Genomic DNA, 19,451 nt, shown 5'->3' with positions numbered 1-19,451 from the left:
GTGTACAGATTGATTAGCGACCAGACACTCAACATCGAATCAATCTCCTCTTGATAACTCTCCGATAACACTGTTATCGGAAAGTGTTATCACAGTGTTAAAACAGTGATGACGTCGAATGCCTGGATTCTTCAATGGTTGGCTCTCAATTAAAACTTCTCATGTACAGAATGATAGGAAATATCCAGTAGCATCTATGTTTTAATCATCAAAGGATCTTGTTAGCATTCACTCTTCGATGCTGCGTTCTCAATACAGTGTACTGATTTTCAGGGGAGAGGTCTCCTCTCAGAGGAGTTTACCTTCACCACAACTTCCGTCAATACAACACATCCCAGCTCACTGCAGGGAACTTTGAGAATCAAATTTGTATGTAAGAGCATAAGTGAACATTTCCATCAGAAATTCACAAAAGAACATCAGAACTACAAGTAACTTCGATTTCACCTGCTGCTGCTGCTCCCTCCCAAGTATTTGGGAAGAAGACTTCTTGTTGGACTTATCAGCATCAGTCCTGCTGCACCTATCCGTCTTTCTTATCCCCAGGGATTGAGCGACCTTATCAATATCCTGATCTGCAGCCAACATGCTGTTGACCAGTTGAAGAGCAGAGAGAGGACTGTTCATGTAGTCGAGATCTTCGAGTAGCTACCACCATCGACATCAATGTAGAGATCCAGTAGAGCCACGGAATTGAAAATCGTTCCCTTAGCTTCAGCAAATGCTACCGCATCGGGAAGTGACAGATCGTTAAGAAGGCAGAACTCGTCATCCTCATCCATATAGAATAGCCTATAGTCCCTCAGAGTTCACGCCAGGCCTTCTCGACATATTCACAGAGCTTGTCGTAGGTCTGGAGTTCCTCGGCATCAACCCTTATACGAAGTATCTCGGAATCGGTGTGTAGTTTGAGGCAAATAACGCTAACTGTCGATGACATAATAAAGATAACTTAATCAAGCTTCTTCAAACTGGGACTATATAATATTATTCTCTGAGGAAATATCTCGCCGATAACGCTTTCCACATCATAGATAATGTCAACAAGCTTCACGACATCTTCCAGCGAGGTGATGAGCACAAAACCAGAGTGTCCTATTTCCAAAACACAAGCACACCAAAGCTCTATAGCACACCAGAGCTCTATTACTGTTTCGCACCCGTGCCCCTCTGGATCGCTGCGCGTATTCTACTTAGCTCCTATTGCCTTTAGAACCCCACAACTTCTCGTACTCGAGTGTTCCCAACTGTTGACTAACACAAACTTTTGCAAAAGATACACGCTGGAAAAGTGACTAGATTGAAATCATAGGGACACATGTAGGACTTCTCCACCTGGATCGAGACCCTCCACTCACCTCTTCTGTAGGCTCGTGTCGAGCCGCTCGACTAACACTGCTACTCAGCCATCTGAGAGAAAATCGACATCGATACACCTAGCGATTCTCGATATCGTTTTCACCAGGCTGATCCTGCTTTATTAGTTGAGCTTCTCTTTGTTCCCACTGTTCTGATTTGGTCAGACTGACCATATTCTCTGGGTAGAATTTCCATCGCCGTATGCGTTCCTTTCTAATGCATGTCGCTGATCTCCATCCGACGGCCTAACTTTTCCAGCAAAGCTTATTCTTCTTCTCTCGATGAATCTTCGTTTCTCTAAGACCAGCAATCATTAGCCGATCGAGACACACACTGAGAGACTTGACACTACGAGACTAGAGCTATAACGTCTACACTGTGACAGTGTAAAAAATGTGACAGTGTCACCGTCGACCATGAGGTCGCGGGATATTTCTATGGTCACCTATTCATTCTGAATACTTTGACCCGATGTCATTCATCAAATGAATTTCATCTGATGCATTCCTCAGCTTCAGAGGACACCGGATGCAATCGCTCAACTAGAGTTTAATTAAGCAAGTAGGATCGCATCATGCGACTCGCATGTAGCGCATAATGCTGCCATCCAAAATCTCACAACTCGAATCACAAGGAAGTTGACAAGTGCGAAACGATTTCGAGCCAGCTGAATTGACAGCTAAATCGTCACGAATAAGAGTTCCATTAGAAATGATTGGATAAAGATCCATTCTCATCTACAGTAGCTTGCCTTGGATCCACCGAGTATGCATCCCTTCTGAGAGTATCGTACAATGCGTATGCAACTACGTAGGTATACAACTTTTTGCATCGTAAAACACGAGAGGAGAGAGTCACTTTTTTGACTCCTTGCGGTGAAAGCTGCACCTTTGGATATTACGTCTCCGAAATCCTCCTTCACGGCAGTGATGATGCCTGGGGCAGCGTCAGAGATGATGTGACTCGGTTGACGCGTAGTCAGTAAGCTCGTAGTCTTGCCATCACTATTATAGTGATGATACTATAGAAGCCTCCGCAAGAGGAAATTCATAAATTTTTAGTTTCGTTCAAGCAGAGCGCCACAACAAGTGGACCAACACTCCAACCCGAATCGGGTTACCCGATCCTCCCGTCTGCCTTGTGTGGTGTGTGTAGACACTGGCAGGGTCACACTGCAATTCCGATGAGAGTCCCGGGGCCTCGGATCGAGTTGAAGTGTCCGTCAATGGCCAGTACAATGCAGCCATCCGGCAGAGAAGGAGAGCAATTATTGCTCAGCAATATTTATCAGAGATTCTTATCGTGGTGATCGAGTTCTCAGGGTACCTATATACGTATATAAACATATTGATAATAGTACTAGCTGCTAGCTGGGGAACGATGATCACCAGTTATCGAGCTACTAACGGTTAACTGTGGCTCAGCCACACTTCATGATGAGACCCTCACGACGTAACACATCATGGGAGACATTTGAACTGAGCAACTACGATGAACGTGAGCAGTCAGAGACCTGTGAGATGCAAGCCGCATCGTAAACTGTAACCTTGCGATCAGCTCACCCAAATCTGAGCCATGGCTGCGCGGCATGACATGCCAGGCATGTTTGTAATTGCATACAGTATAAAAGGCATGGAAAAGTATTTTTTGCAAAGATATGGCTTACTGAGAGGCAACCACTTGCTTATGAGCCATCCAACATGAGTGGACCTCACTCGCGCGGGTGAGTAGCAGAGTTCGACACGTGATATTACCATGGTCCTGCGAGAACTTCGTGGCCATTGTCTCCCGCTCAATGAAAACCGGAGTCCAACACATCCAGCTTTCTCATTCCCTTCCAGCGAGCTTCAAAATGAAGTCTATTTTTCGTCTTCATATGCGAAGGCAGTCCCCATTACTACAACCCTTGGCGTCTTCCCAAGCTCGTAGTCGCCGTAACAAACAACTTCAAGTTTCTGCCCGCATAATGACATGAACTACGTTGGATGAAAAGCACAGAAAAGACGTCCGCACCGAGTCCTCGCTCCCAAAACGCAACCTCATCTATGTAATCGTAGAGTTGGTAATTCAATGCAATAATTCCATCTAGTGGACCACAGTTCTCGAATAAAAGCCCGGCAGCTCACCTGAAAATCCGAAGAACTATTCTCAGCCCCAAGTTGGACTGAAGATGATCTCACCTCGATAGGTTCATCTAGAAGCGGCTGCTCTCTCAGAACGATCCGCGACTCTAACTTCAATCTCATCGAAGTTGAGTTGTATCAACGGCGAACTCATCTCGGCCTTCGAACCACGAAGAAGCGTTGAACACTGGAGAGCTGAGAAAAGGTCAATCCACCACAACGCAGGAGTAGGAGGCATAAGAGTACCCTGGCATTCCCTGAGAGAACCCATTTCATCAAGCCGACCAGTAAACTTCCATGCCCCACCTCCGTACCTGAGAGGCATCGATGTAGCCACCTCCTAACCATAACGACAAAGGCTCTTTCAACGTATCAAATACCGAATACCATTCCCTCACTACATCGTAGTAGCTCCTCGGTCTAGTGCCATCTGAGTAGTCTGACTTCGCTGGGCATGGACCCCGTCAGACCTCTGCAGTTGATGAGTACTCGAGCCTCTGTCCTCTCTTGAGAACAACGGATCGTCTCGGAGAATGGATAATATATCCTATGGACATTATAAATTCGAGAAATCATGGACTGATCCAGAATTAAAATCACTTGATCCACAAGACCTTCTCCTTGCTCTGCTGAATTGTGCTTCCCCTTCCGTTTCCGCTTCTTACTACCTGAAAAAAATCTAGACTGTCACTGAAGCATAACTCGTCATTTTTCCGAGACGTTCTTCTGTATATCTGTTAGTGCCATACGTATGTTCACCAAACCCGGGCAAGGACACGAAAATTTTTTGACGGTAAAAAATGTAACGAATTTATCAACCCAAAATGATATCAGAAACAAGCCACGAAGGCGAGCCTTCGTCGAAAGCTTTTTCGGAAGTAATTCATGGTTAGAATTCAAGTATGCGAGGATTACATATAAAAATAGTACCTTTTCCGCGACCCTTAGAGTTGCTGTCCAGTACTCCCGGATATAAGTTTTTGAAGGCCAATTGGAATTCCTGAGACATAACTTATCCCAAATCGATCGCGACAAAATCAGCAGTCACCTCCTCTAGAATATTGAGGGCCACTTCTTTATCCTCTAAAGATGCCTTACCCTCCGACATCAAGTCGTGTAAGACGTCAACCAAGCACTGCCCTATCTGAAGGCCGCCATTAGCGATGTATTGACAATAGAAGTATCACCTGGGTATGATGGTATATCCTCGGTAAGCCCCCTGAGATGGTGGTCAGATCCACACCTTCAGTGTTGTCATCACCGTCTATAGTCGAGAAATGCAGGGGCTCTACAATAGCAAAAAGCAATCATCAACGATCCAGTTCGAATTCAGCACAGATGGTTCACATAGACGAATTTCCGACCAATAGGATCGGAATTAATACTCCTAGCACCGAAGAGTCTACTTGAGCCAATACGGCATACCTGAATCCTGCAGTTCCGTACTGGAAACCATAAGATCTCGTTCCTCAGATGAGCTCATACTGCTGATAGACTCTTCATCGTCATCATTCGATACTTCCCCTAGGAGCCCAGCAGCTACAACAGCGACACAATAGGATATCGACTTACCATCCTCGTCAGCTCCCTGCACGCCGATGTTCGCGGCTGAGGAACTGCTGCTACTACCACCAGGCCCTGTATCATCCATCCTCGCCAACCTCAGTGACATAGACTGCTCGGTCGGATTATTATACCCCAACTATAACTACTCGGTTGTTATTCTATAGGTACTCGTGCTCAACACTGATTGAAATCACATTATCCAAAAAATGTGTCTCGAATGTCATCATCTCAACGGTCCACTTATATTATCAAAAAATGCACTCATAGTACTCTTCTTCCGTCACCAACATCACTGATCAGCCTCTCCTTAAGGAGGATGCTCATGATAATGATGACGGAGCAAAGAGATACCCGTAGTGCGTAAAAACAGTTCAGCAATCATACGAAAAGGTTCAACTACCACGCGTAATTGTGCTTGAGGTCATCCACCAATCTAGTTGATCATAACGCCTTCCAACCGTCAACTACTCACTGACGTCAACTACATAACTACGATCAAGAGTAGTGATAATTTACCACTACTGGAGATTGTACCCATGAAAGAACGATAAACTACCACTGGTACAAACACAATTTTCCTATTTTTCTATCAGATGTTGCTACGCCTTAGCCTCTGCCGCCATAGCATCCCTCATGCTAGCTTTTTTCTCCTCAGCAATAAGCTGAACAAGATCCTCCAATAGAGGAGGGTTCGCTGTTGGCGGAATGCCGTTCTGAGAGTGAGGATCACCACTCCTGACCAGGCCTGCAGTGTTTACTTGTATGAACAGCATTTTCACCTTATCCTGTATAGAGCTGCCTGTGTGCACTGGCTGAGAAGAAAGAACAATAACTACTTCTCACAAAGGCTCTCAAGATGTTGAATGTTTCAAAATCGAGGTAGTTGTGTTAAGGTAATAACAATAGGTAGATGAGGGGGTATCTTACTGATCTTTGGAGGTCGCGCTCAACCTCGATCTCGGGATTATCTTCCAAAATCTTCTTCAAAAGCGCCTCTGAGAATCAGCATGAACATTCCCAGTCCCCACATAAAAATCATTCCAGTTCGTATCTCGACATGATTCGTATCTTACGCGCCTCGACCTAAGATTCTTTTCGAACCTTACCGTCCTGTTGTGAGAAGTAAATATTCTCAGCTGCCCTTTCGCGTTCACTCATCATCTTTATACCAGTGAACGTCGCCTGAGGGGATAAATCGCGAGATCGATGGTATATGAACGGACCCTGCTGTTGAATGAGTAGCGACGACTCGATCTCTCCAATGAGTTAGAAGCACGACGGATGGCAAGCATCAGTGAAGGAGAGGAAAACCAGTGGTTAAAAAATACGATTAACGCTGACTATGAACGTTACGCTCTGCCGTCTCGTGGCGCTCCGGCCGCGATTGACCGCGCACATGGAGATCGGCGGCGGCGGAGCAGTTAGTTTCGCGCTCGCCCGAAACTCCATATTGAAGGTCACCAGTGACCCGAGTTGTCTGCCGTCTGGCTATTTTAGCGACTAGACGAATGTCGAGGCCAGCATTAGTCGAGGCTTTGTGTGCCTAGTAAGCTAGGCCAAGGACCGCCAGAAGCTCAAGAGTTCGCAGTCTGCCAGTCGGGTTTGGCTTGATAGTCTTCCCACCAACCCGCCTGAAGGGAGATCTGAGGTCAAGTGGCTGAGTCGAACGACTCTGTTAAACTCTTGCGTCGGACTACGGCTATGATGCGCTCCTTGCCTCAAGGCCAGAAAGCTTCTCTCATTAGCCACACAACCAACGCGCAGGTCGAACAATGCTCTCCAGTTGCGATCGCACGGGTTGTTGAACTTGCTATGTATACGTCCCGGGGGTGTCCGTGCTGTGATGATTATGCAAATGCGAGATTTTGACGTTTTCGAGATACCCTCAACTCGCTTGCTGATGATGATGATGATGATGATGATGATGATGATAATGGTCATCATTCGACCGACGTCCGGAAGAACAGAACGTGTTTCGGATTCGGGGAAACCGAACTATCCGGACCTAACCTTGATCAACCAAACTCCGAACCGAGCCAAACCTCTTCTAAAAATTCGGTGCCGACCCCTAGATGACAATGAGTGCTGTGTGTTGCAACTTCTGGTGCGAATATGATCATATGCAGTTCCTGTTTCATCCATCAGAGTGACTGAATCACTTGGCAGTTCTATGACTCAAAGTGTAGTCTTCAAGAGCCTGGTTCTAAAATGCTCTTTGAGACGGCTATGGAGAGTAACTCTCCGAGAGTTCCAGCTGGCATCCGTCCCGACCTACATCGCTAAGCCTCGATACTATGGGAAGGTCCCCATACGGTCTGACCGTAACGGCCACCAACGATAGGTGGGCACCTTCTGGATGTCGAGTGGAGAGAGGCTTCAAATTACACGAATAAGAAACCACATGGTAAGTGGCTGGTGGCAGATGGGGATGAGATTGAAGTGTTTTTGAAGGGTTGAGCTTCGCATAACAACGCTAATGCATGATCGTTGCGGATCATTCCAGATAACGTGAATAGAGGTGAGGACAGACCAGCTATTGTTAGGACGAAGCACCTAAGAGAAGGGCAGGCTAGGAGGGGGTCCCTAGTGTAGCAGTTTGCACTCGACTTCAAGTTGCTCTCTATTCGGGGACGCAGTCCTAAAAAAGATTATAGGCCCGTTAGTGTTGTAACTGGTAAAAAGTAACTCAGGAGAGTGAAGAAAAAGCCGTCTCTGCTTACAAGTGGTACCATACGACTAAGGCAAGATTGAGAAGTGTGCGCCATCCTCCCAGGGGAAGTGGAGCATTCGACATCTTCCGTTACAAGTTCTCTAGCCGGCTCGGCTGGATCATGAACCGTACACTCCTGGTTCAAGTTCCTTCGCTCCAGCCTTCCCAAGCCGAGAAGTTGGACATATCATGGAACTGTCTGCCGAGTTGGTAGTCACCTAGTTCTGCTGTGTTCAAGTCCGTAACTGAGCCTCGCTCGACGTGTATATAGTAGATAAACCTCGTCGAACGAGTCGCAATAGAAACTGTGCAAAAAAATATGTTGAGAGGGCGCGCCCGGATTTGAACCGAGGACCTGCTGATCTGCAGTCAGCCGCTCTACCGCTGAGCTACACACCCGCAGTGAATTTAGAATTATTTTTGATCCGGGCACGTCAATCATTGACGGTCAATGACGTGACGTCATACAATGTTGAACTCGAAGCAGTGAAAGGCTACCTGAGGTAGCCTACCTCCTTTACATCCAAGGTATGCCGCATGACTACAGTTAGCGGATTTGGCGCTGGTACTTGTTCATAAGCGCAATGAGGAGTAATGTGAGAAGATCGCTCGAGGAGTTTGCGAAGTGGCGAGCGATATCTCAGACACGCCCAGTCACTCTTGTATAACCTCCCGCGTAGAGAGCCGATCAGAGATCTTTCTGATAGTGATGAGCTCTGAGCTTCTAGCTAAGCGGAAAGTAATGTTCCCTCAACGCTAATGGATCTCCCTCATCTTTCTAGGCAAAGAAAGATGGATTAAGGTAACCCCAGTGAGTGTTCACCGGCTACTGTAGTCCTAAGTGTATCATTTCCATCAGCTGCTTCACTGTTGCTGGTACTCTTTCGTCTCCTTCGGGACCTCGTGTTTTGGTACGCATCCGCAGTCTCTGCCTCAGAGTCAGCTCCTCTCCTCTTTCCTTATTGTATGTCAACTTCCCGTGATAAAACTGCAATGGCGATGACGTAGCACACGAGACCTCACCTCATCATGAGGTCTTCATGCCATGTAGCGAGGTATTTGGGAGTTTTGATCCGATCTCTCAATGATCAGGTGATAGTTTTGCCATGTACTGGAAGAGTCTCGGCAGTGACCCAGCTGGTAGCAAGGCAGCAGCAGGAACTGGAGTCCAGAATTGTTGCTTCCGCAGAGGTGCCTCCGCTATCTTACAGGATCACTCAGGTAGGACAGCCTCACGGAGGGCACGGAGGACGAGCTTCGTTGGCGGTCGTCAGTACCCGACCGTGGACTACGACAACTACGGCCTGTCCATGCTCAACAACGGCATCCGAATTAACGGGGCGGTGAGAACCTGATGGAAGCTCATGCTGGTAGCCGACGGCTAGTGCTTTTATAAGTATCAGAGGACACCTGTTCTGTTGTCTAGTCCTGGGAATCTGCTAGTACTAGACAACACAACAGCGGGAAGTGATCCCCTTGTCTGTGCGCAGTATGCACTGCGTACTCGAATCGTGAAGCCTGGCTTTAGAGGCCATCGCAGGGTTGACACCTTGAATGTGTTGCTTTTTCCCTTTCTATGCTCGCTAGCCGACGGAATAGAGACGTTGCTAGTCGCCGAAGATTCATAGCGACGAGAATGCGGATGAATCTCGTCCTCAATGAGGACTTCTCATCCGATCTCTTGGTCTGAGTCAGACTGAGAGATCAATATGTTAGCACTCTGACCCGCATTAGGGCAATACGTCAGATTGTCTGACCCATTAACTACTACCTGCATGGAGTAATTACCAGCAGTCCTGATTGATTTGAGGACATAGCTGAGGCAGCCTCAGGCTTCACGATGGCACTATATGACTAGCCCGGTTGGTAAGCCGGAGGTCAATACGCAGGTATCGCTAGCGTATATTCACTTCGGGCAGGTCGCGAATACTCTATGATACGGATGCCGAGATCAAGAAACGAGCATTGAGTAACGGTAATTATTTCCGTTATCTTGATGGACTTGGTGAATGATCACATACTACTCACTCGAGTAAGCTATCAGATATACAGTGTTGGATGGATCATCTTGTGGACTCGTGATGGCTGTGACGATCGTATAGCTAGCCGGAAATATAATGATGGTGATTATGAAGATGTGCGCCTGGGAAAAAGAGACTCATTCGAGGCGATAAGCATTGATCACTTCATCAACCATGTGAGAGAAGGCAGTCCAGTTCTAATCAGATCAGCTGAGAAGTACGAGAACGGCTGATTGAAGGGAAGCTTATTGTTGGCTAGTAGCGACTATGACTATCTGATGCGCTGTGTAACCCAGAGTGTAACCGTTACTATAAACGGTGGATTCTGTACAAGGACGTGGAGCTCTCATCTATTGTTGGCGTAGCAAGCTTACGGAATCCGTAGTACGGAGGAGTAGGTAGACACAATGTAAAGAACTATGCCAACTACGGGGGTGTTTGAGATAGATGACGAGATCTCAGCTAAATTGAGCTGTAAACTCAGTTTATTGATGCCATCATTCATTGCTGTCGTTCATGCGTGCGGTGCGGCACTCGGTCATTGAGTTCACGTGGGTTACTCTCGTAAGAGTATGGCCTAGATTGGCATACAGTTGGCGATGATATACCACCATCATGGTGGTATATGGTGGCACCATGATGGTGGTATATCAATCAAAACAGTAGGTCGCTCAGCGATAACCCAATTCGGGTTACTTAAATCGGAGTCTGTTTGATTTTGTTCGGCTGTCGGAGCATAGCTCTTTTCAATTCGTTGTCGTATCCGAGCTTACAACGTGTTGTTGTTAGATTCACATGCGTATGCTTCGTGGGCACCCCCGGGGTGCCACCCCGTCCTCCCGTTGACTACAGTTCCTCCCAAACAATTCTTCTCAACTCTCCAGCTGGATGGTCCCTTCAGATTGCTGAGTCTATATGACTCCCGACAGTGTCGGGCCGGCACTCGAGACTCTCTTAGGAATACGGTACAGACTGTCTGCTATGAGTTTGAGATTCATGTCAGCACATACTGTCGAAAGGAAATCATCAATCGCCCCGCATGATGGTCTGTGACAGACGTTTCTTCGACCATGGGGGTGGAGTTACAGTCCAGAACTTAGAATCCAAATCGATCAACATGGCGCACGCGATTGGCGCTCCGGTTTATCGTGGTTATTTGTCTTCAGTGAAGTCGTGGAGCACCGAATTGAATTCGATAAAGAGCCTCATCGTTGGTGGGTGACGCTAGACTGCCAGCCTGAGTATCGCCATAGTCGTTAGTCAATCCATCTGTTTATAATGTCTTCAGCACCTAGGAAGAAGGTTCTATTGAAAGTCATCATTCTGGGCGATAGTGGGTAGTGATAGGAGCAGCGTAGAGGATTCATGAATATTTGATCGCCATTTTAGGGTAGGGAAGACATCTCTTATGAATCAGTATGTTAACAAGAAGTTCAGTCCACAATACAAGGTGATCCGGTGTCGGTTGTGCTTGTGCCCGATGGGGTTAGCTGTAGGCCACTATTGGAGCTGATTTCCTCACGAAGGAGGTGACGATTGACGACAAAGTGGTGACACTTCAGATTTGGGATACTGCTGGCCAAGAGAGATTCCAAAGTCTAGGTAGTTTGTCCTTTTATCGTAGTGCCTAGTGCTGTTTTCAGGAGTGGCATTTTACCGTGGTGCTGATTGCTGCTGTTTGGTCTATGACATAACTAATCCCAAGAGTTTCGAGAGTCTGGATTCCTGGCGGGATGAGTTCCTCATACAGGTAGCCGTTGGAGATCTCCTTGTTTATATCGAGTATTATCACATCAGGCGTCGCCTAAGGATCCAGAGGAGTTCCCATTTGTGGTAGTCGGGAATAAATTGGATATGGAGGCAAAGCGAAAAGTACTAGGGTTGTTGGCCTCATCGGTGCGCTTGTAACGGGTCATTCTGGCTAGGTATCAAAGGCAAGAGCGACCACTTGGTGCAGATCCAAGGATAATATTCCGTGTTTCGAGACTAGCGCCAAAGATTCTCTGAATGTTGAGCAGGTTCTGTGGGAATCGGTTCTGTCCCAGCGTTTATAATTCATGTTAGGCCTTCATTGAAATTGCACGACGGGCGCTGCAGAACGAGGCGGCAATGGCTAAGGAGCAGGAGCAAATGTGAGATACCAATCATCGATCTATTTTTGATGTCTTCTATTATCAGGTATTTATCCCAAACACTTAACTTGAATAATCCTCCGGCCGACAATCAGAGCTCTAATGTGCAGCAATGCGAGTGCTAGAAGCGTATCATTGTTTACCGTGGTCATCAGCATCACTATAGTGTCGTTTCTCGTTCATAGTACTATTTGTCCTTTGCTACTGCTGCTACTACTATTGTGGCCCATAGAATGACAAGCTGGCTTGATCCTATTCCTCGACAACGATGGCTCTGACGATGTTGCATATATAGTATCTAGTAGTCCCGTCTCAGTAACCAGTAACTTGGATTAGTTGCGCGTCACAATTCATGGGTCTCATATGGTGATACACAGAGACACGAAGAGAGATTCCGAGTTTGATATCCCACTGACGCAGTCGAATTGGATGGTATGATCCACGCGACCTCGAAATTTCCGGATACATAGTTTCGAGAGTGCGACACATCCTCGTAATGTTATTAATCATACTCCTGTCCGACTGCATTCGGCACATACCTTGTGCAAAGTTAATCCTCGAGAACATGTGATGGGGTACAACGTTGTTCAATGCTTTGAACAGGGTCAACGCAATTCAACTCCAGATCAGAGAGTTGCTCGTCTGAAGTTCAGACTCTGAACCATGCCGTTATCATACCACCAACTGGGGGTATAGCAATTGCTCCACATTGCCTAGAGTATTTATAGATCGGTTAAAGATGTTTTGACCCTGTTGCGCATCCGACTTCGGATCGGAAGGTTGCCCGGTCGTATCAAGCCGAGACCCTGCACCTGTTTTCATGAATGAAGTGGGGAGTGTAGCGATCGCTCTGTCTTGCCTTGAGCGTCCACATATTCTTTGCAGTTTGGCACTGTGGCGCAACGGTAGCGCATCTGACTCCAGATCAGAAGGTTGTCCGTTCGGATCGGGCCGGGGTCACATTACTAGTTTATTTTCTGAAGTGAGGAATGTAGCGGTCGCTCCGTCTTGCCTTGAGCGTCCAAGTGTCCTTTTCAGTTTGGCCCTGTGGCGCAACGGTAGCGCATCTGACTCCAGATCAGAAGGTTGTCCGTTCGAATCGGGCCGGGGTCACATAAGTAGTGTATTACATGAAGCGAGGAATGTAGCGCTCGCTCTGTCTTGCCTTGAGCGTTCAAATATTGTTTTTAGTTTGGCCCTGTGGCGCAACGGTAACGCATCTGACTCCAGATTAGAAGGTTGTCCGTTCGAATCGGGCCGGGGTCATAGTACAAATCCGTATGACGTGAGGAGTCTAATGCTCACTCTATGTTGCCTACAGTGTCCAAACATAGTTTGGTCTTGTGGCCCAAAGGAATCACTCTAGAAATCGGGTCGGGAGTCAGGCAACAAGGTGTGTGATTGACAAAAGTTCGACGCCGCTGCGCTGATTTTTTTGATGAAGTCGACATCTCAGTCTGAGACTCAGACCACGCACATCGATCGGAAGACAGTCGATAGATTCTGGGATACAAACCGGGTTCGCATAACATGCGAACAGGAGCATTTGGCAACTCACAGGCGACTTCGGATTGACTAGCGAAGCACTGCTGAGATAGGCCCTACGAAGTATCTTCATGTTTAGAAATGATAGAAGTGGCGTAACAGGTGTGTGTGTGTGAGTTCAAAGTCCAACGCCGCCAACACGCCTTAGTTAGACTAACATCGCCTCACCTCATCGGCTAAGAGGAGATCTAACGTTGGCCGTTCTCCAACACGATGCATCCTTGTAGGATGTATGCCTCAAAAGTTCCCAGACACGATTGCATCCACACATCAGTGGTATACCGTTGTAACGACACGATGCCACCCTTGCTCGCCCGAACAATGCCACGATCAACTCTGCGCAATGAGAAACAAGTGAAACACTGTTCGATGTTTTACAATACACCATTGAGTTTGGAAGCTTTAATGAGTTTACGAGCCTCCTTGACTGCACGCCTCTTGTAATCGCCAAACACCTCGTTGAACTCCTCCTCATCCCTCACGGGAGTTGCTGAGAACCGACCCTTCTCGATTGACCATAACTGAGTTGGTCGTAGAGCGCCCATGAACTCCTCAGAATGCGTCACGGCAACTACGGCGCCATCAAAGGTCTCCAATGCTTTGGCGAGAGCTTCTTGGCTGACAACGTCTAAATGATTGGTAGGTTCATCCAGTAGTAGCAGATGTGGCCGTGACGCTACTGCGACGGCTAAGTCGAGTCGGGCCCGCTGACCACCTGAGAGTTGTCCGATAACAGAAGAGAGGGCGAACCGCCCAAGGCCAAAGGAGCCGAGAAAGTTGCATATCTCTTGATTTGATAAATTCGCTTCTTCTGGTCGCTCATGCTTAAAATACTCAACCGGGGAGATATCGAGGAAATCCTTCATTTTCTGCAAATGATGTTGGCTGACCAGAGCCACTCTGCATCGGTTCTCAACTCTTCGTCCACCCGAAATCTTCGTTGCTACACCATCGTCATTGAGGACGCTCATAAGAGTGCTCTTGCCCGTACCATTGGGACCAACTAGGACAATCCGCGCGCCCATCTGGACAGTGAAAGTAACATCACCAACAATAGACTCTTTTCCATAACCAATAACACATTTCTTCATAATGTAGAGGTCTTTGTCGATCTCAGCTGGTTGTAGAAACTTGAACTTGAAATTCTCCACCTTGTTGCTCGCCGACATATTCGAGACTTTAGCGTCAATATACTCCGGCAACCGCACTGCATCCTCGGACAAAACTTTCAATGAGAATTTCTTGAACTTCTTCCCGTCCTCACGATAGAAATTGAGCCTGTCCATTTTCTTCAATCGCTCGGCTGCCTGCTTCTGTTTGTTGGGGTCATCCGAATGCTTATTATTTTGTATAAACGCGGCCGCTCGATCCTTCTGTTTTTGCTGAGCTTCCAGCGCACCAGTGAGCCTAGTCGTACGAGCATTCAACTGCTCCTTGAAGGAAGTGAAATTTCCGGTATAGTAGACGAGCTTCTTGTTAAAGGAATCAACTCGGCAGATGTCCGTGCAAACTTCGTCCATAAATTCCGAATCGTGACTAACAATGACCGTAACGAGCTCCTCCCTCTTCTCGCTAAGCCACTCAGTTAGCCACCATTTCGCATGAAGATCCAAATGATTAGTCGGCTCATCCAACAGGAGAACGTCAGGTCGCATACTGATAGCTCTGGCAAGCTCCACACGGAGTAACCAGCCACCCGAGAGGTGCTTCACGGGAGCATCTATAAGGTTCTCAGGAAAGCCCAGACCCATCAGCACTGCTCGAGCCCGCTGAGCGGCTTGGTCAGCTCCTATGGCATCGAGCTGTTCCACGACCTCAGTAACCCTCTGGACTTCTTCATCAGTCATATCAACCCCCGCGATAAGCTTCTCATTCAAGTCGGCATCCTCCTTCATCAACAGTGCCCGCTCGACATCAGCTGCTACAGTGTAGTCTAGAGTAGTGAGAGCCTCCTCCTCAGGAGGTGGTGTGAGCTCTTGAGCCACGTAGGCATACTTCAAATGTAGAGGAGTGCCGGGTAGAGTAAAAGAGGCCAACCGTCGTAGTAGAGTCGTTTTACCAGCACCATTAACGCCGATGAGACCATAACAATGTCCCTTTAGAAATTGTACTTTGGCATTTTCCAACAGAGAAGTACTGCCCGTGTTGCCAACATAACATAGAGTAACATTATCGATGATAACATCACCACTGTTGTGGACCTGTACGCCTCTACCACCATAAGATGCACCGCCCCATTGGCGACCTTCTGCTAGGCATTCGAGCCATCGAGCGGTGAAGTCATCAGCATCAGAGAGGCTAGCGAGCCCTGAAGGCAAGCCGAACTTGGCGATCTCGGCAAGTTGAGCATCTTGTATTTTAGGAGCTGCTGCTGCTGCTGAAGTAGCAGAAGTGCTGCTGGTCTTCCCCTCCTCAGACTTCTTCTTCTTGTGAGTACGAGCAGTGTCGCGCTTTGATGAACGTACCATAGGAAACCTTCTAACAACTACGCTAGAAACTCAACCCAACTCGTTTAAACGAGGCTAGGGGGGCTATAACATGGGAGCATCTCCTTGAGGAAAGAGTGCCTTTTCGTAACTTTACAGGTAAAGGAACGTCAGGATTCCTCCAAGTAAGGAGTTCAAGGTCTACACGTCAGAGCCAGGGATAGCAGAGCACACAATGCTGTCCCTCCCTAGACACATTCAACCTCTGAAAATGGTATTCAACTAAACACAGTGTGTTGTAGGACCAAGTTTCCGAATCAACTGCAGCTCTCATAGTTCCACGAGGCGAGAGTATCAGCATAAGCAGTAAGATTATATTTCCTTGTATTATGAAGATGTGAACTTCTGCCACCAAACACAACAGGAAACAGAAGTTATGATGCGACAGCTTCGAGTGTAGTGTGACCGAAGCTACTCAAACTGGGTGTTGCGTCGGGAAGATGCGATAGAGTCAAGGCGGAACACTCTTCTTAGGTCGCCCACACCCCCATGCAAGCATATACTCAGGACTGATGATGATGAAGCCAGCAGCAGGTATCACGGCAAACGACGACACTTGTTCATACACACGTTGACCTATATAAGCAGTATGCAGGAACATCACGTTTATAGCCGCCGTCCGCTCTGTAGAGAAACGCATGTATTGCGGTGGGCATAGACCTAGCTTACCACAACTTCATCATTCCTCACTGAATCCTGAAAGCATCATGTACCAACAGCCCAAGCTAGTGATGACAGTGCTACAGTCATTCCCAATGTATTGCTAGGCGTGACGCCAAACCGTTCGACATAGTCGTACTACGATTACTACATCACGATCTCGTACGACTACGACTATCGCACGATCTGATCCGTTCATTGACAACGTCTCTTCCTCACCTGACCATTGTAGGCTCTTCAGACTTCTACTAACTCTATGTTGGTTGACAGATTCACGATAAAGTACATGATACCACTCCTTTCTCAACATGCGAATGATTAGTCATCAAACAGGTTTCATCCAGTTAACTATGTTTTCCACATCGGTAAGATTCCACAAGATACTCCTTAACTCAACACGATGAAAGCACTTCGAGCAGTCACTAACTTCTAGCGGCCAGTCTGAGCGGCTAACCTTCTAACCAGCTAAATGCCCACAGCGGCTACTGCAACCATTCATAGGGTAGTAGTATATAGGCAGGAACAGTTGTGATAAAGTAGATGTGACTTCATCAACCCCAGCACGATAAGCAAAGATAGCAGGTCTACTATAACGGTGAGATGTATCCCAGAGCCAAATACCCTGCTGTTGTTGACGTAATCAACAGTGCCGCGAGAAAAGGACTACCGATACACAACCGTTCAGCAGGAGAGGAAAAGGGAGATCATGAAGAGTCGACTTCGAGATCAGGAGACTGGCAATAGCAGCAAGAATGATACTAGGTTCGGATAGTAGTAGTACGACGAAGACTACATGAAAGAGGCATACTGGCTTTCCAACCACTCAACCGCCTCACATTACCACCACCGTCACGACAACGATGATAGAAAAGGGGTAGGATGATTACTATTGTTATTGATTAACAATGTGGTTTAGAAAAACTCAAGCAGTAGCCTCAGTAGTCTCAGCCTGTTTAGCAGTCTCGTCAGCTTGCTCAGCTGCAGCCTTAGCAGCAGCCTCACGAGCCTCACGACGCTTCTGACGATTCTCGTATTCGACCTTCTGGAGATCCTTATACTCGGCGAGCCTCTTGTTGAGATCCTCAATGCACTTAGGAACATCGTCCTTATTCTTGGGAGCATCAACCTTCATATCAGAGAAGAGCTGCAGAGTATCAAGACCGTGCTTGAAAGCAGCCTGGCTAGCGCCCTGCTTGTTGTGCTTGCCCTTCTTCTTCTGAGCAGTAGGAGCGAAGTAGTAGTTCTGAACCCTGTCCTTCTTCTGCACAAGAGCCATAGTGCCGTCAATAGTAGGAACATCAGCCTTGGCAGCGGCCTCTTCCTTCTTCTCCTCAGGAGCCAAAGTCTTGCAATACTTGATAGTGTTCTCGACTAACTCGATTTCAGCAAGATAAGGAATTTCCTACAACAGATTGACATCATCGAGTCATGCAACACTTGCAGCATAGAGTTTACCTTTTCCTTCTCCAGCTCCTCCTCAAGGCGTTTCTTCTCCTCCTCGGCCAACCTAGCCTCGCGCTCCTCTCTCTCACGAGCGGCACGCTTCTCCTTCTGCTCGGCGACCCAGGCGGTGTAAGCGCTGATCTTAGCAGAGCGCTCGTCACGGAGCTCCTTGATCTGGCCGTATTTGGCTCTGATCTCCTTGTTGAGCTTCTCACGGGCTTCAAAAATATCAGACATGCCCTCCATAGCCTTGCGACGACCGTCCATAAGCTTGGAGTACTGCTCGTGGAGCTTACGCCTCTCATCACGGGCCTTGTTGAGGTTACTAAAGATGCATTGTAACGCATAGTGACGACTCGAAGGTGACAACTCACGTCTTGATGTCTTCCAAGTTGGCCTTCAGGGGTCCGACGTTGGTGGAATCATATTCGCCGGAGGCACTCTTCATAGCGGCAAACTTCTTGAGCTGAGGTTTGGTCTGTTTAAGCTCGGAAATCTGTTTCATCCTGAACAAGTCGCGATACCACACCAATGCGAACTCGTCCGAGAAATGAACCTTACAATTCCTTCTCCTTCTTGAGATCCAAAGACTCAGTGTGCATCCTGTACTCGATCTCAGCGATCTTGTCATCGATTTGGTCCTCAGTAGAGAAGCCCAACTTCTTCTGCATGCTACTCAATTCAGCACGGAGTTGGCGTCCCTGCATGGGGCATGTTGCGTTTAAACGAGAGATCGTTGGTTACCTCAGTTTGCTTGTTATGAATACCATCTTGAGTTTTGCTCCTCTTAGTCTCCAAATCAGACACGAGCTTCTGCTGCTCGTCCATCTGCTGTTTCAGCAGATCGCGCTTACGGAGGAACTCATCTTTACCCTCGGACTTGCCGTGGATTTTCTCATTGAGATCGTGAACCTAGAATGCCAGTCTACACCTCCACATGCAGTAGCAGTGGTGCTCTCACCTTGGCTTGAAGACCCTTGATCTCCTCACTAAGCTTGTCAATCTTCTTCTCATAATAAGCACGATCGACTGGCTGAGGCCTGGTGTGAGCCTCAGTATGAGCAGCCTCGGAGGGCTTCTCCTTGGAGGCGGCAGCGTTAGTGGTGGCGTTTTTAGCGTTCGACATGTCGGAAGGGATGCGAGGCGTGTTGAAGGTGGTGGAAGCCGAGCAGCACTAGCTCAAACGAGGGAAAGTACTGATGATGACACAGGATGTCTGTGGCGTGCGGTATCCACTTTCCACCCCTTATCGATCCCGCTATCTCACTCTTCTACCCATCCAGTTGAAACGCCGAAGTCTATGTAATCTGCTCGATTGGCGGCGCGGTGGAGCGCGCAACTCATCTATCGAAGAACCCGGGTTCGAATCTTCGTTAAGGCATCTTCTTAATTTTTCTCCCAAATTC

At 47.6% G+C, this 19,451-nt stretch overlaps 8 protein-coding genes and 4 non-coding genes across 12 annotated transcripts in view; 6 read left to right on the top strand and 6 right to left on the bottom strand.

Annotated features, from left to right (window-relative positions):
* Pmar_PMAR016073 (hypothetical protein) overlaps positions 1-782 on the bottom strand; it is a gene marked incomplete at both ends in the record, with an annotated part of 3,681 nt that extends 2,899 nt beyond the window's left edge. The window contains 2 exons of the mRNA XM_002765236.1: positions 448-575; positions 653-782. Coding sequence (XP_002765282.1) covers positions 448-575; positions 653-782 — 258 coding nt within the window. The remainder of the gene's footprint in view (positions 1-447; positions 576-652) is intronic.
* Positions 783-3,546: 2,764 nt separating this feature from the next.
* Positions 3,547-5,186, bottom strand: Pmar_PMAR016072 (hypothetical protein). The gene is made up of 9 exons (XM_002765235.1): positions 5,055-5,186; positions 4,908-5,006; positions 4,670-4,770; positions 4,531-4,626; positions 4,413-4,482; positions 4,083-4,150; positions 3,884-4,029; positions 3,729-3,796; positions 3,547-3,677 (listed from the first exon to the last, which is right to left on the bottom strand). The coding sequence occupies exons 1-9, from the start codon at positions 5,152-5,154 to the stop codon at positions 3,550-3,552; spliced, it is 876 nt and encodes a 291-aa protein (XP_002765281.1). The 5' UTR covers positions 5,155-5,186; the 3' UTR covers positions 3,547-3,549.
* An 80-nt stretch (positions 5,187-5,266) lies between these two features.
* Positions 5,267-6,367, bottom strand: Pmar_PMAR016071 (conserved hypothetical protein). The gene is made up of 5 exons (XM_002765234.1): positions 6,272-6,367; positions 6,155-6,230; positions 5,976-6,043; positions 5,807-5,860; positions 5,267-5,761 (listed from the first exon to the last, which is right to left on the bottom strand). Exons 1-5 carry the CDS (start codon positions 6,338-6,340, stop codon positions 5,648-5,650), a joined length of 381 nt encoding a protein of 126 aa, XP_002765280.1. The 5' UTR covers positions 6,341-6,367; the 3' UTR covers positions 5,267-5,647.
* Positions 6,368-8,085: 1,718 nt separating this feature from the next.
* Pmar_PMAR016070 lies at positions 8,086-8,157 on the bottom strand. The gene has a single exon. It is a non-coding gene; the product is annotated as a tRNA-Cys (tRNA).
* A 707-nt stretch (positions 8,158-8,864) lies between these two features.
* Pmar_PMAR016069 (hypothetical protein) lies at positions 8,865-9,113 on the top strand (the record flags this gene model as incomplete). Its single annotated transcript, XM_002765233.1, has 2 exons — positions 8,865-8,949; positions 8,980-9,113. The coding sequence occupies 2 exons, from the start codon at positions 8,865-8,867 to the stop codon at positions 9,111-9,113; spliced, it is 219 nt and encodes a 72-aa protein (XP_002765279.1).
* A 1,455-nt stretch (positions 9,114-10,568) lies between these two features.
* On the top strand, positions 10,569-10,822 carry Pmar_PMAR016068 (hypothetical protein; the record flags this gene model as incomplete). Its single annotated transcript, XM_002765232.1, has 1 exon — positions 10,569-10,822. A coding segment is annotated over one exon (254 nt), but the record flags the coding sequence as incomplete, so codon positions are not given.
* Positions 10,823-11,033: 211 nt separating this feature from the next.
* On the top strand, positions 11,034-12,232 carry Pmar_PMAR016067 (Rab7, putative). Its single transcript, XM_002765231.1, has 8 exons — positions 11,034-11,116; positions 11,169-11,229; positions 11,276-11,381; positions 11,423-11,529; positions 11,577-11,651; positions 11,705-11,797; positions 11,844-11,911; positions 11,958-12,232. Exons 1-8 carry the CDS (start codon positions 11,058-11,060, stop codon positions 12,034-12,036), a joined length of 648 nt encoding a protein of 215 aa, XP_002765277.1. The 5' UTR covers positions 11,034-11,057; the 3' UTR covers positions 12,037-12,232.
* Positions 12,233-12,799: 567 nt separating this feature from the next.
* Pmar_PMAR016066 lies at positions 12,800-12,871 on the top strand. The gene has a single exon. It is a non-coding gene; the product is annotated as a tRNA-Trp (tRNA).
* An 81-nt stretch (positions 12,872-12,952) lies between these two features.
* On the top strand, positions 12,953-13,024 carry Pmar_PMAR016065. The gene has a single exon. It is a non-coding gene; the product is annotated as a tRNA-Trp (tRNA).
* Positions 13,025-13,105: 81 nt separating this feature from the next.
* Positions 13,106-13,177, top strand: Pmar_PMAR016064. The gene has a single exon. It is a non-coding gene; the product is annotated as a tRNA-Trp (tRNA).
* A 653-nt stretch (positions 13,178-13,830) lies between these two features.
* Positions 13,831-15,924, bottom strand: Pmar_PMAR016063 (ATP-binding cassette protein, putative; the record flags this gene model as incomplete). Its single annotated transcript, XM_002765230.1, has 1 exon — positions 13,831-15,924. One exon carries the CDS (start codon positions 15,922-15,924, stop codon positions 13,831-13,833), a length of 2,094 nt encoding a protein of 697 aa, XP_002765276.1.
* Positions 15,925-17,043: 1,119 nt separating this feature from the next.
* Positions 17,044-19,246, bottom strand: Pmar_PMAR016062 (Nuclear segregation protein BFR1, putative). Its single transcript, XM_002765229.1, has 6 exons — positions 19,007-19,246; positions 18,790-18,957; positions 18,607-18,746; positions 18,420-18,551; positions 18,058-18,370; positions 17,044-18,004 (listed from the first exon to the last, which is right to left on the bottom strand). Exons 1-6 carry the CDS (start codon positions 19,169-19,171, stop codon positions 17,525-17,527), a joined length of 1,398 nt encoding a protein of 465 aa, XP_002765275.1. The 5' UTR covers positions 19,172-19,246; the 3' UTR covers positions 17,044-17,524.
* Positions 19,247-19,451: the final 205 nt, after the last annotated feature.

Source organism: Perkinsus marinus, assembly GCF_000006405.1.
Source record: "Perkinsus marinus ATCC 50983 genomic scaffold scf_1104296975560, whole genome shotgun sequence".
Taxonomy (NCBI): Eukaryota; Perkinsozoa; order Perkinsida; family Perkinsidae; genus Perkinsus; species Perkinsus marinus.
This window is presented reverse-complemented; position numbering and strand designations above follow the sequence as displayed.